This window comes from Pelophylax lessonae (genome assembly GCF_965119305.1).
Source record: "Pelophylax lessonae genome assembly, chromosome: 7".
Classification (NCBI taxonomy): domain Eukaryota; kingdom Metazoa; phylum Chordata; class Amphibia; order Anura; family Ranidae; genus Pelophylax; species Pelophylax lessonae.
In genome coordinates this window covers 47,644,422-47,659,527 of record NC_138774.1, presented here as the reverse complement: position 1 = coordinate 47,659,527, position 15,106 = coordinate 47,644,422, and the positions used below count along the sequence as shown (strand labels likewise).

At 40.4% G+C, this 15,106-nt stretch overlaps 1 protein-coding gene across 1 annotated transcript in view; it reads left to right on the top strand.

Annotated features, from left to right (window-relative positions):
* Positions 1-15,106, top strand: part of LOC309560455 (uncharacterized protein) — a gene marked incomplete at both ends in the record, with an annotated part of 203,085 nt that overhangs the window by 44,539 nt on the left and 143,440 nt on the right. Inside the window, 2 exons of the mRNA XM_082264089.1 lie at positions 5,080-5,226; positions 10,346-10,579. Of these exons, the coding sequence (XP_082120215.1) occupies positions 5,080-5,226; positions 10,346-10,579 (381 nt within the window). The remainder of the gene's footprint in view (positions 1-5,079; positions 5,227-10,345; positions 10,580-15,106) is intronic.

The following is a 15,106-nucleotide window of genomic DNA, read 5'->3' as shown; positions in this document are numbered from 1 at the left end:
CCCAATTACTATTGTTTGTACCCCTAAAAGGCTAGATGAGGAGTAGGGGGAGTATGGAACAGGCAGCACCCTCAAACCTTCAGTATGAGATTGTGTTCACTGTACCCCACAAAGATTGAGTTCACTGCACCCCACAATGATTGTGTTCACTGCACCCCACAAAGATTGTGTTCACTGCACCTCACAAAGATTGTGTTCACTGTACCCCCCAAAGATTGTGTTCACTGCACCCCACAAAGATTCTGTTCACTGTACCCCACAAAGATTGTGTTCACTGCACCCCAAAAAGATTGTGTTCACTGCACCCCAAAAAGGATGTTGTTCACTGCACCCCAAAAAGGATGTTGTTCACTCCACCCCAAAAAGATTGTGTTCACTGCACCCCACAAAGATTGTGTTCACTGCACCCCAAAAAGATTGTGTTCACTGCACCCCAAAAATGATTTTGTTCACTGCACCCCAAAAAGGATTTTGTTCACTGCACCCCAAAAAGGATGTTGTTCACTCCACCCCAAAAAGATTGTGTTCACTGCACCCCAAAAAGATTGTGTTCACTGCACCCCACAAAGGATTTTGTTCACTGCACCCCAAAAAGATTGTGTTCACTGCACCCCAAAAAGGATGTTGTTCACTGCACCCCAAAAAGGATTTTGTTCACTGCACCCCAAAAAGATTGTGTTCACTGCACCCCACAAAGGATTTTGTTCACTGCACCCCACAAAGATTGTGTTCACTGCACACCAAAAAGGATTGTGTTCACTGCACCCCAAAAAGATTTTGTTCACTGCACCCCAAAAAGATTGTGTTCACTGCAGCCCAAAAAGATTGTGTTCACTGCAGCCCAAAAAGATTGTGTTCACTGCAGCCCAAAAAGATTGTGTTCACTGCAGCCCAAAAAGATTGTGTTCACTGCAGCCCAAAAAGATTGTGTTCACTGCAGCTCACACACAGAAAAATGGATGTGGATCACTGACACCTGCCTATCTCCAATCCCACACCACACAGCAATATCGATTGTAGTTTGTAGAACACAGTTTCCCTAAAATTCAGCAGACTCTGTCCCTAACAGGATTGAGAAGAGATCGTAGATCAGGATTGAGTGCAGACCCCACCCCCCACACAGCAATATCGATTGTAGTTTGTAGAAGACACTGACCCTATATAATTCAGCAGACTCTATCCCTAAAATGCCTACAACTCGCCCTGCCTAAACACTCCGACCTGTCCCTCAATTCTATCCGGACACAAATGGTTTTTTCCTGCCTATCTTTCCCTAATCAGCAGCCAGCACGTTGATGTGTGCTCTGTCCCTGAATCTAAGCAGCATAATGACGCCGCTGCGGCTGCCTCGAACTTATAAAGACTTGGTCACATGCTTCAGACGGCCAATCACAGCTACTGAGACATTTGCAGGCATGGCTGGGATGGCTTAAGGCACACCAGTTAAACGATTGTTGATTGGCTGTTGAAAGCCCGCCATGAAAAGAGCGCCAAAGCATGCAAAACCCGGAAATAAAACGACCGAACACGGATTTTTACCCGAACATACAGTAAAGTGTCCGTGTCCGTGTTCGGGTACAAAAAATCCAATTATTCGGTACGAACACGAATAATACAGTCCGTGTTCGCTCAACACTATTAATAAGAAACAACTATAAAAAAATATGTTACATTGTAAAAAGGAGAACTCTACAAAGAACAATCATAAATGTTGTCTGTCTTAAATACCCAGCATGCTTTGCAAACTCTGTTTCATGGATACCCCCTGTATTAATTGCCCATAGGTGAAATAATAATTTTATAGAAACGAGTTTAACTCAACTTTTTTATTAAAAACAGAACATATTTTTAACCTGGTTAATGACATATCTTGCATGGATTTATGCACGCTTCCTTAAACAGACATTCACATTTTTTGGCATCTTCTGTACACAGTAAGAATATAGCAGGTTACATAGAAATAACAGTTTAATCTTTCATCAGTTTAACAAAAAAGGTGGTTGCAGATAAATATACAGTAGAATGGGCACCCTAATAACAAGTGTAACTAATTTTTTGTTTATAATAAAGTGATAAGAGTTAGGTCAGTTTTTCTTTAGAGTCCATTCACACTGCCGCGACTTGTGAGGCGACTTGTGTGCCCTCAAGTCGCTTGACATAACAAAAGCAATGTTAATCAATGAGTGCCGCCTTAATTGGGACTACTGAAGTCGCTCCGACTTTAGAAAAGGATCCTGTACTACTTTGAGGCGACTTGTATCCGACTTGTCCCATAGACTTCAATGGGAGTCGCCTCCTTATCTTATTTGAAGCGACTTGTGATCCGACTTTCCATTAAAATGGTCCTGAACCAGAAAAAAGATAATTTTTCTTAGAATTTTTAGTAGCGCAGGGATGGGTGTTTTTGTTGCAGGCGTTTATCGGGCATTTTTTGGGCGTCTTTGGAGGCAGGCATGACATCTGAACTTCTGTGTAGGGGTATATATATATACACACACACATATATGTATATATACACATACACACATATAGGTGTAATAGGAGCGGAGCCACATCCATGCGCTAATGAAATTATTTGCAGGGATGTGGCTCCGCTCCTATTACACCTATATGTGTGTATGTGTATATATATACATATATGTGTGTGTGTATATATACCCCTACACAGAAGTTCAGATGTCACGCCTGCCTCCAAAGACGCCCAAAAAATGACCAATAAACGCCTGCAATAAAAACGCCCAGGTGGAGCGGAGCCCCATCCCTGCGCTACTTAAAAATTCTAAGAAAAATTATCTTTTTTTCTGGTTCTGGACATGCTACAGAGCTGAAACGTCACAGGTAACCTTTTTAGACCCCCCAGACACAAATCCAAAGAAATCTCTTTTTTTTTTTCATTCATTTTTTCAATAATTGGCTCTCTTTTAAAAACGACAATTTTTAAGAACTTTTTTTTGTGTGATTGACTATGACCCAGAACCATCATATTCTGATTTGCCAAATACAAAGTTGTACAAAGTCGTCTATCATACAAGTCGCGCTGAATTCGCGCAAAGTCGCGCTGAAAGTCGCGCTAACAAGTCGCCCCTTATGAGGCGACTTTCTGGTCGCGGCAGTGTGAATGGGGTCTTACTGTCTGTGACCCCATTGATGAGATCTTTCCCTACTTCATTTTCATGTGAGACCCAAAAATAGCAGTTTGGTTGTCATCAGCTAATTAATTCACAGACAGCAATAAAACATTATCAGACTTTATAACCTTTCCCCCACTCTACTAGAAATGGGTTTTCGTTTGTGTCCCCATTCGAGAGATTTCCCATCACTTCCAATCTGGAAAGAAAGTGAGGAGAAAATCTGGCCACTAGAGACACAAAATGCAATAAAAAGAATTATGACATCTTTTTGACACTCATTGACATTGTACTTTGTCCTGATTTCTCTAATTCAAAAGTACTGGAGCCAGACACAGCCACATTACTAACATTTTCAAGAGAGGCCCAGGAATAGCATCTTCTATACTTTTGTCATGACACTTTAAATGATGCTCTGGCTCCAAAAGTTTTATTACAATGCAAGCTAAATCCCTGCTGCTGGGAAAATCCAATTTATGGTGTGTTTGTACTGCAGTTCCACGGCATTACCTGGACAAATATACAATTTGAATAAAAAGTAAGGTCTATGTAGTCATGTGACAAATATCATAAATCGGATGTCTGACACTTTCAAATGTGTTTTGTAGATGATCATATTAATCATATGAATAACCATACAAATAGTCACTTGCTGTATGGAATGTGTGGAAATGAACCTGTGCCCAGACTATACATACCAAAGTATTCACATATATATAATTTAAGGTGTGTCTATAAATGGATAATACTCAATACCAACTCTTTAACAAATAGGTACCAACGTCCCCATATTATATATTAGACAAATATAGCTCTGAATAAACAAAGCTCTCGCCAAAGCGAGGAATGATGAGGGCTGAAGACCAAAAGGTGGGACTTTATGGGTACCAAATAGAAATTGAATATTCACCAAAATATATATAAAAATATCAAAGCTTTATTAATTATACATAGATAAAATCATGCTCTAGTGGACTAGAGCCGGATTACTCACCGGATTAGCCACTAATATTTAAATGTATTATGGTCTTGGTAACCTTGTTACAAGTATTCATATGATATATCCATTCAACTGTATTTGTTTGTTTTATGTACATTACAATTTTTTCATTCCACTCTATCTTTAGTGGATGATTTTATCTATGTATAATTAATATATTGATATTTTTATATATATTTTGGTGAATATTCGATTTCTATTTGGTACCCATAAAGTCCCACCTTTTGGTCTTCAGCCCTCATCATTCCTCGCTTTGGCGAGAGCTTTGTTTATTCAGAGCTATTTTTGTCTAAAGTATTCACATAAATTGTACATGCAGTAAAAGCACTTTAAAGCTAGCCCTCAATCACCTGTGTAGCTATGGGCATTATGGAGAAATGAGGGGTTGCTCACACAATATTCAGGGAACTGTGTTTTTCTGTACCTGTAAAACAACACATGTCTCTGCAAAGGACACATAGTGATGGCTTGTTTAAAAGCTCTTTTAGGATACATTTAGGAGGCTATATGTCACTTTTCATACAAGTACATGGTACAACAGGCACATATCAGGAATATGAAATTTTGGGTTTACATATTCTTTAAGGCGGCAGTAAAATTTTTATGGCCCCCTGACCATTAATGTAAACAAATGTAAAGCCCCTACTGCTTGTTAAGAATATTGTCTGGGTACAGGTTAACTTTAAGGGAGCAAGTGTAACCGCTTGTGAAACCCATCCAATCTATGATAGACCTCCTGATATTTGCCATCAACAATGGGGAATTTCTTCTTTTTATCTTACAACTCTGGGACTAATCAGGTGAGTTACTGTAGTACGTTATGTAAGTAGTAAAATAAGATTCTCTAGCTTAGTAGGCAAACCATTTTATTATTTTCAGAGCCCTACAGGTCTTTATTGAGCAATGAACTGGAAAAGAAGAATTATAATTTTTAAATGTTTTTTTTTTTAGATTTAAATTTTAGCTTCCGAAACGCTGTACCAAGCACCGTTATTCCTAATTCAAAGTGGCCTAATATTGAAGCAATATATGAGGACCTCCAAGACCACGCTAACGTAAATCCTAAGAAATGTCGACTTTCCACTAATATGAAAGCAGGTAATACAATAATTAAATAAAAGGGACTTCTGCAGAAAACTGTAGAAAATATTCCCCATGGTTCAATCAGCACAGTAAACATAATTATTAACTGTTTATAGCATTAATATAAAAAAAATAGTAATTTTTGCTGCACGCAGTCCTGTTAAAATGTAAGTACATCCCATGGAAATTGTTGACATTCTCAATATATTTGTACAGACAAACATTAGATCCTTAATCAAACTCTGCCACAGAAAGAGGTGATATACATGAAAAAAATAAACACAAATGTGCTTTTTATTAATTTAACAAAAATATCAATAGATATAATGCTGTACTGTTGAAGTACACTCTTGCCCTTATGGAAGCTGGTATTGCCCTTCTTAGCAGACATGGCATTTTTTTAAATATTCCACCAGTCTCTGACATCAACTCAATTTTTTTTTCCTTCAAGAAAAATTCCTTCAGGTGCAAGTTGACTGTAAGTTTCCTTGCAAGAAATACCAATTTAAAATGCCCCACAATATTTCAGTGAGATTTAACTATAACCTACATTTTCTTCTTTGTTGAGATATTCATTGGTGGATTTGCTAGTGTTCTTTGGATCGTTATCATGTTGAAACATCCATTTCCCGTAGAACTAAAACTTTCAGGCAGGTAGACTCACATTCTCAACAAGCCCACTTGATATGATGTAGCAGCCATAGCCGACTTGATGACTGCATGCCAGACCCTAACATTTGTTTTATAACTTTCTACCAGTCTTTGACATCAATTACATTTTTTACAATTCTTCCATAAAAATCCTTTCACTTGCAAGATGACTGTGAGTTTTTTTGTAAGAAATGCCAATTTCAAATGCACCACAACAGTTCAATGTGATTTAACAGTAACCTCCCTTTTATTCTTTTTTGAGCCATTCCTTGATGAGTTTGCTAGTGTTCTTCGGATCATTATCATGTTGAAATATCTATTTCAGACAAAAAGTCTCACATTCTTTTTAGGCACACTTTGATATTTTGTAGCATTTATGGTTGACTCAATGACTGCATGCCACCCAGGCCCTAAAGAAACAAGGAAACCTCAAACCATAACATTTCAACCACCATGCTTCACAGTTGGTACAAGTTACTTCTACTAAAATGGTGTCTGTGCCACAGTAGAAGTAGACATGTATCACAAACCAAACAACTCAATCTTTTATTCATCAGTTCACAACACATTGTTCCTGAAAGCCTGGTCTTCGCTTATATGTTCAAAACTGTAAACTGGTTCTAATGTTCTTCTTCGGAAGCAAAGGCTTTTTTTTTCCCCACACATCTCCTATGCAGGTTAAATTGGTACAATCTCTTTCTGGTTGTAGATACGTGCACTTTGATACCTACTATTGCAACAGTTACCTGTAGATCACTCTTAAATGTTGGGGTTTTTTTTAGACCGTTTAGCATCAAACAGGAAGCTCTTGGGCTGAATTTGCAGGGCTGGTCAGTCTTGAAAAAATTAGTGTTTATTTTTTCTACGCCACTTATGGAAACAATTCTTTTGTAGTTATTTAGTTTGCGCTTTAGCGGTCAAGTGATAAATGTGCACGAGTAAAGTTCAGTACAGTTGTTAAAAATATCATTATATTATTAAAAACAAAATAAAAGTAAAATAACCGAAATCTAAAAAAAAAAAAAAAAAAAAAAAATGCACATATTTATCTATTTGACAGTGTATAATTAAAAATATGAGCAGGATATTTAAAACATTTTAACAAGTAGTGATAAAATATAAAAGAAAAAAACAGGCAACGTTTGGTTCTCTGGACATCAAGTTCACAAACTCTGAACATAGCACCAAACCCTATTGAAGTCATCAGGGGCTAAATCGTGTCATTTTTTCTGCCCTTTTTCAAAATTAATTTGGTAACCTTGTTAGGAAAAGGACATAGGAAGCTGAAAACTGGCGTTGGGGACATGCACCAAAGAAAAATAAAAAAAATACAGTTCAGTAGGAACAAGATCTTTTAAGAGGAACATTATATATATATTATATTCTTTTAATGAGGTTAAGCAAGGGCTGCAGTGGGCGATGAGCTTGTTTCAGAGCTATCCTGTAGAAGGGATCTGGGTGGCTGTAGAGCCACATGATCATGTTTACGTGAATCATTAGATATACATTAGGTATACATTTACTGATGAATTAATAAATTCAGCATTCATTTTTTTTCAATTATTGTTACAGGAAACGGTGTTAAACCAGGACTCAAAACTATCTGCATTCTTCTATTAATAGCTTCACCAGCCGCAGCATCCCCTGTCCCACGTAAGGTCATTTTTTATAACTGGCATTGCAATCAAATGTGTTATTTTATTTATTATTGATCTTGTTCATAGTCACTTGTTTGCATAGGAGAAAAATACATTCTTTGTATATATGGAACCCCCCTTTTTCGCTGGCATCAGTTTGCTTTCTTGGTAAATACAGTTTATTCTTTAAAGTAGACATTTCCTGAAAGAAACATGGACGCTTCTACTGCTGACTGTGCTATTCTCCTGGCTTTAATGCTGATCCTAGGTCTTTCCTACTTTATGTCATTGGCCTGGAACAACTGGCTTACAGCACAGTTCTAGACTATGCCCCCCAGTCTACCCCACCCTTACCCAGAGGCCCCTTTGGTATTTTTTCTTTTTTAAATTACCTTTTCTGGTAAATACTTGCCTTTTCAGAGTTTTTTTTAGCCAGGTACTGTAAGTGATACAAAGGATCCTCTAACTCCTCAGGTTTTCTCTGGCCAGGGTGGTCCTTAGAGATACAGCTATAATGACATTGGCACTGCTCTGGATGTTTATTCTTGAGTACAAAGTGCCAAGATGAAGTACCCTCAGGGAAACTGGTCCTTGATGCAGTGCACTCACTTATCGCCCTCAGTTCTCAAAGAAGGTGAGTATTACAACCTAGCGAGTGAGAGTATCAAAGCCATTGAATATTAATATCTGCCTAGAAATGGGCATTATTTTTATATATATATATATATATATATATATATATATATATATATATATATATATATATAATAAATTATACCTGCCCGGAGTTCCACAACGTGCACTAGACCAAGTTATGACTTCTGATGTTTCCCAGAGGGAATAACGTTGGCAAGGTAACTCTCCCAAAAAGGTAAAAACAATAAGGTATCATGTGCCTTCAGGCATCCAGCGTAAGTTGCGACTTTATTTCCAGCTGCTGCATACAGCTGCCCATAGCAATTAATGACTGCATGCGGGTATATGCTCTGCTTATCTAAACTCATGTACTCACAAGGGAGAACATCCCTAAATATCCTTTTTGTGTGTTCGGGAGGTCGGTGTGTTAATGCCGATGTGTGAGTTTTTGCCAGTGTTGCGTATGCACACGTACAGTTACCTACAGTAATAAACAGCTGTATGCTGCAGCTGACTCTCCCAAATTACTCAATTTACAGTAGGTAACTGAAAGAATTAATGAGCTTAAGGCCCCTTTCACATGGGTGAGCTGATCAGGTCTGCCTGTCAGTTTTTCAGGTGGACCTGATTGGAAGGTCCATCATTCCTATGAACAGGAGGGTGTAAATGGCCTTGTGTCCATTTACGGCTGCCTACCTCCGGGTTTGATCTGGCTCACAAAAAAAAACAGAAGGGGGTCTGTTCTCTTCAGTTTGGGCAGATCGGATTATTAGTTAGTCAGGTGTAAATGGAGAGCCAAGCTCAATTAATTTTTTTTATTGTATTTTATCTCAATTAGTAGTACAATATATATATATATATATATATATATATATATATATATATATATATATATATATATATATATATATATATATATATATTTATATGTTTTGTTTTTTTTCAACGTTTTCCCAATGCAACATTAAAAGTCCCTTTTCCTATATGCTTTCCTTTCTTTGTATATGGGATGGTAGGACTTTGGGAACTGAAAGAACTTTTCCCTGTCGCCAGGATAGAAAGCACTGGGAATCCTGTCACATGCTTGGTGGAGATTGAGCCATAGACGGGGCTTCTCTTGTACCTCTTGAACAACATCCCTGATAGTGATGACAGAAAGTGTGAGGGCACAGAGTGGCACGAGGGCCGGTGTAGCAGGTAGTGCCACCTGGGATTTGCAGGAAGCAGATGACTGTAGATCACCAGGCAGGAACCAGGAACTGGAACACAATGACACTTAAATGACAGACAGGAGTGTATCCAGGACAAAAGCCAAAATGTCATCAACAGTTGGGCAGTGAGGTACAGGAACACCAGGTAGAGACAATCCGGGATCAGTACACAGCCGGCGCGATGGACAGGAACACAAGACAAGCAGAGTCAGAATATAAGCCGAGACCACAGCAGGCAGACAGAAATCAAAGGACAGGTCAGAGCATGTTAAGTCGTATACAGGTAAGCAGGTCTGTCAGGTCTAGGCTCAGGTAAAGCAGGAACAAGCTGAAGATCACTCAGCAATCCATCCATGTCAGAGTCCAGCTTAAATAGGTCATTAGGCGCCAGTGACCGTACATGTGCGGGTGCATCCTCGCATGCACTTATGTTAATAAATTTGCGTGAGTGTGACACAGGGGTTGATTTACTAAATGTAAATAGTCTGTAGACTGGAATTGCACCTGCAAATGCATCCACAAGTGCACTTCAACTGCACTGCATTGCGTTGCTCTAGATCTGAGCGGAACATGCAAGGAAAATAAAAAACTGCATTTTTGCTTGCACAGGATTGGCTGTTAGAAATCAGCAGAGCTTCCCCTCATTTCAGAGGTTCCCCTCAGATCTACAGTAACTGCACTTGCAATGCACAGACTATTTGCCTTTAGTAAATCAACCCCAATGCCTGTTTTGAATTGAGCATTTGTTCAAACTTATGAGCATGCACATGAGCATGAGCAAGCCTTCTCATTCCAACATGTACTGAGCTTCTCTTACAGAAATCCTTCCATTAGGGACAACAATTGAAAGCCAGTAGATTTTTTACCCATTCCTCAGTTTATCCAAAATATGGTTGCTGTTCCAGTTTAACTCATCCAAGGTGTCTATACTTAGCAATTGTGTCTTTTGTGTTTGCTTTCATCTACCCTTCATTTCACATTTTTTCTCTTTTCTTTTAGAGAGTCGCCAAGTAGAAATTGAGATCCTTCAAGATTCCGACAACCTAAACTGTACCCTTAAGATAGACAACAAGCATTCTTTATGCTATGGTCATTGTGATCAAAACCAAAAACACCATCAAACATTTTTTAATGACACTGTTGAGGAATTGCTGGAAAGTGTTTGTGAACTGCAGAGGAAATCCGTGAAAACAAACCAGCACTCCTTAATGAAAAAGCACAGCCTTAGCTCAGGTTAGTAATGGAACATACTTAGTTAATTGGAAACATAAAACTGTAAATCCAGCCTGTGGCTGATGAAAAGTAGCGACAGATTGTTCTAAAAAAGAAATATAATTGGTTTGTGGTTCCTTATCCTGTAGAGAGTATATGTCTCATGTGGGTTAATATTGTTCTGTGTATTTCAAGTGATAGTATACATACCTCCTAACTTTTTGAGATTGGAACAAGGGACGCTTATCCCCCTGTCACACCCCCTTAAAGGAGAATTATACAAAAAAATGATTAATTAAACCCACAAGTGTTTTTTTACCACTACTATTTCTTTAGATTGGCTCTTGAAATTGGTTGAAAGCTTTAGCACTGGGAAACACTTTTTGAAAGATACAACTATATAGATCAGACCAAAAGGAGGGACAGATGAGGAGGAAAGAGGGACCAAGAGACTGCAGGGAGCTATGAATATATAAGGAGGTGGAAAAGTTAAAGTAATTAGCCAAAAGGTTAAGGTAAAAGACCTTTTGGTTGCATCCCCTCTTCCCAGCCTCCCTTACCTGAAATTTTGATCCAGTGCTAGGTCCGAGAGCAGTGTCTTTCTCTGCTCTCTCCCTCCTCATTGGCTTTTTTTAAACAAAACAAGTTATACTTATCTGCCCTGCATAATGATTTTGCACAGAGCAGCTTCAATCTTCTTCTTATGGGACCGGTGCTCCCCACTCCTCCCCCTTCTGAGTGCCCCCATGGCAGGCTGCTTGCTATGTGGGGCACTCGTGCGGGCATGCTCCAGAGTCACGCACTGTGTGTCCATTGACACATAGAGCGTGATTCATCCCCACCCCCACTTTCTGCTCACTGGCTGGGACTGACAGCAGCAGCCAATGGCTTTCGCTGCAGTCTCTGAGCCAATGAGGAGGGAGAGAGCAGAGAAAGCCACCGCTCTCGGACCTAGTACTGGATCAAGATCGGTCTCAGGTAAGGGAGGCTGGGAAGAGGGGATGCAACCTGAAAGGTTTTTTACCTTAACTTCTTGGCTCTGAGTGACCACATATTTACATGCAATAGCGCCGATAGAGCTGTGCCAAAACCACGCAACCTGCTTGCTCCTGGCACAGTTAACGTCGGCTAATAGAAATATCCTGTTCCCTGCTTGCGATAAAGCGCTTTCTGATCGTGACCACCATGACAGCCAATCATGGCGGTCTCATGACCATAAGCCCCGGCATTCTGAACCCCTTAAAAGGCCAGGCAGGCACCGGCTCTAAGGGGTAATGCAGAGAATGTATTAAGGTAAAAAACCTTCAGCCTTTAGAACCCCTTTAAGTGCAGCTATTCTCCAGTGTTGACAGCTTTATATACACAGATAAAACACATATGTGTGAACTGCCTTACCTGCCAAAAGATCTGTAATTCTGTGCAGCAAGTTTTTTAATCCACGCACTATTGCCACACATTATAGTCAGGTCCTGACCACGTATTTTTTTCCACTGCAATGAAGGAAATACAGCATGGTCGAACCCATGACTGAATAGTGAAGGAACATCAGATCACTGATAATCCCAGTGTATTCCTAGAATTCCCCATTTCATAGGGATTAGAACATGAGACTATTGCAAAGACTGGATAAAGCACAATGCTACTCTTTTTTTTTGTGTTACGACGATTTGACTCCTTCAAACCCCCCCCCCCCCCCCTTCAGCAAATTGCACAACATTTGATTTTTTTAGGGGGAAGGATCCTTTTTTAGTGGAACACATCTAGTGCTTCCATCTTCATGGCAGGTCAGAATTTCATCCCCTTCACCCAAAGCCTTCTAGGATGCCCACATCATGGATTTAAGGAGGCTTTGGGGCTGTATAAATCCCACTGGACATGCACCATGCAGAATCATCAGGAGGCTGACTGCTAGTACCCGGAGGGGACAGCTTGGCTCCTGATGATATCACTGTTAACCACTTAAGCCCCGGAAGATTTTACCCCCTTCCTGACCAGGGCCTATTTTGCGATTCGGCACTGCGTTGCTTTAACGGACAATTGCGCGGTCGTGCGAAGCTGTACCTAAACTAATTTGACGTTCTTTTTTTTTCCACAAACAGAGCTTTTTTTTGGTGGTATTTGATCACCTGTGCGATTTTTTGATCATGCGCTATAAACAAAAAAATAGCGTCAAGTTTGCAAAAATAACAATATTTTTCACATATTTTTATATGAAATTCCCCCCCAAAAAAATGTAAAAATCTAAATTTTTTAACATTTTAGGCCAATTTGTTTTCTGCTACATATTTTTGGTTAAAAAAATCGCAAAAAACGTATTTTGATTGGTTTGCGCAAAAGTTATTGCGTTTACTAACTAAGGGAAAGATTTTTGTCATTTTTGTTGTTTTTTTTTTTAACAGTAATGGCGGCGATCTGCGATTTTTTTTGCAGGGACTGCGACATTGCGGCGGACAGATCGGACCCTTGACTGACATTTTTGACACTTTTGGGGGTACCAGTGACATTACTACAGTAATCAGTGCTATACATATGCACTGTTAGTGTCAAAATGACACTGGGAGGGAAGGGGTTAACTTTATTAGAGAGGGAGGGGTTAAGTATGTCCCTAGGGGCGTGTTTCTAACTGTGATTGGATGTGGCCACTTGTGTAAGAACAGAGATAAACGGTCCTACATAGTAGAACTGTGTGATCTCAATTCTTACACAGGGGAGAATGACAGGCGGCTGTGGTTACATTAGCCGCCTGCCTTTCTCCCGCTCTAACGGACGATCGCTCCCCAGAGCCTCACAGCCTAGCGACGTAGACCTACGTCGCTTTGCCTGTGAGGGGCTGACTGCCGACGTAGATCTACGTTAGGCAGTCGGCAAGTGGTTAAGATGGAGACACTGGATCTGGTAGTGTGGCAGATTTTGCCAGATGACAGGAAGACAGCACTGGGTTAGCTGCATGAATATGTTATTTAATATCGTCCCAGCAGACTAGGTAAGAAAGAGTGAGTATTATTAGGCCTCATGTACACTGCAGCTTCTAAACTCATGTTTAGGAGCAGTTGGGAGTTTTTTTCAGCAGCCCCTGAACTCTCCTCTATGTTATCTTATGTGTACACGTACACTGAGTCATTTATAGTAGTTTAGAGGCAATTAAGTTTACTGACTTTTTTGAAAGCAGATAAATCACATTCAGGACTGCAATTTTCTGGCATTTCAAATGCCAAATCATTGTAACTCCTTGTAAATGTTAGGATACAGCGTTAAGCCATGAGAGCCATCTTAACTGATCTGACTTTCACCCATTGATTTCAATGGAAGTGGCATTCAAGTCAGATCATCATGATCTGACTTGTGGTACGACTTGAACTCTGAGGAACCCCACGCCAAAATAAAAAAAAATTACAAATGGCGTGGGGTCCCCCCCCCAAGATCCATACCAGGCCCTTTGAGTCTGGTATGGATCTTAGAAGGGAACCCCATGCCAAAATGGAAAAAAAAATGGCGTGGGGTCCCCCCCAAGACCATACCGGACCCTTTGGTCTAGTATGGATTTTGAGGGAAACCTCACGCCAAAAAAAAACAGCGTGGGGTCCCCCCCAAAATCAATACCAGACCCTTATCTGAGCATTGCAGGTCCGGAAAGGGGGGATGAGCGAGTGGAAAGGGGGGGATGAGCGAGTGCTCCCCGCCAGACCATACCAGGCCACACATCCTCAACATGGGGGGTGTGGATGCTCTGCGCCCCCCCATCCCAGAGCACCTTGTCTCCATGTTGATGGGGATAAAGGCCTCTTCCCGACAACCTTGGACTGTGGTTGTGGGGGTCTGCGGACAGGGGGCTTATCAGAATCTGGAGGCCTCCTTTAACAAGGGGGGCCCCAGATCCCAGCCCTCCCCTATGTGAATGAGTATGGGGTACATTGTTTCAGCTCATATGGGGTTTTCCATGTCTGCCTACACTCACAATTTGTTTCAAGGTGAACTCCAAGCAGATATAAAAGACACAAATTGATGTTTTTATTATTACATCTTTAATTTATTTTTTAAATGCAAACTTCATAAGTACTTGAATGTGACCTAGAATCAGGCTCTTGCAGTCCACTGTATAGCAGAGCTCAGACCGGGAGAGGGAGAAACAGCAAACAGAGGCAAACAGTTGTACTGCAGTGCTAAAGTGTTAACAAGGTGATAGGAGGAGAGAACAGGCCTAAGGCCCCTTTCACACACTGAGTCTGTTCAGATCCGCCTGTCAGTTTTTTTGGTGGATCTGAACGGATGCCCCATGCATCTCTATGGGGCATCGGATGTCAGCGGAGACATGTCCGCTGACATCCAATCCGATCTGTCAAAACCGGACGGATGGGAACCCTATTTTCCATGTGTCTAGCGGATCGGATCGGATGAGAACGGACAGACGGTCCATTCCCATCCGATTCCCCCATAGAGAAGAATGGGGACCTGACAGCCCCACCCTGGTTTGATTTCCATTTTGGCGTGGAGTTCCACCTCAAGATCCTCAGAGAGCAAGTCAAACCACAAGTTGAATCATCATGATCT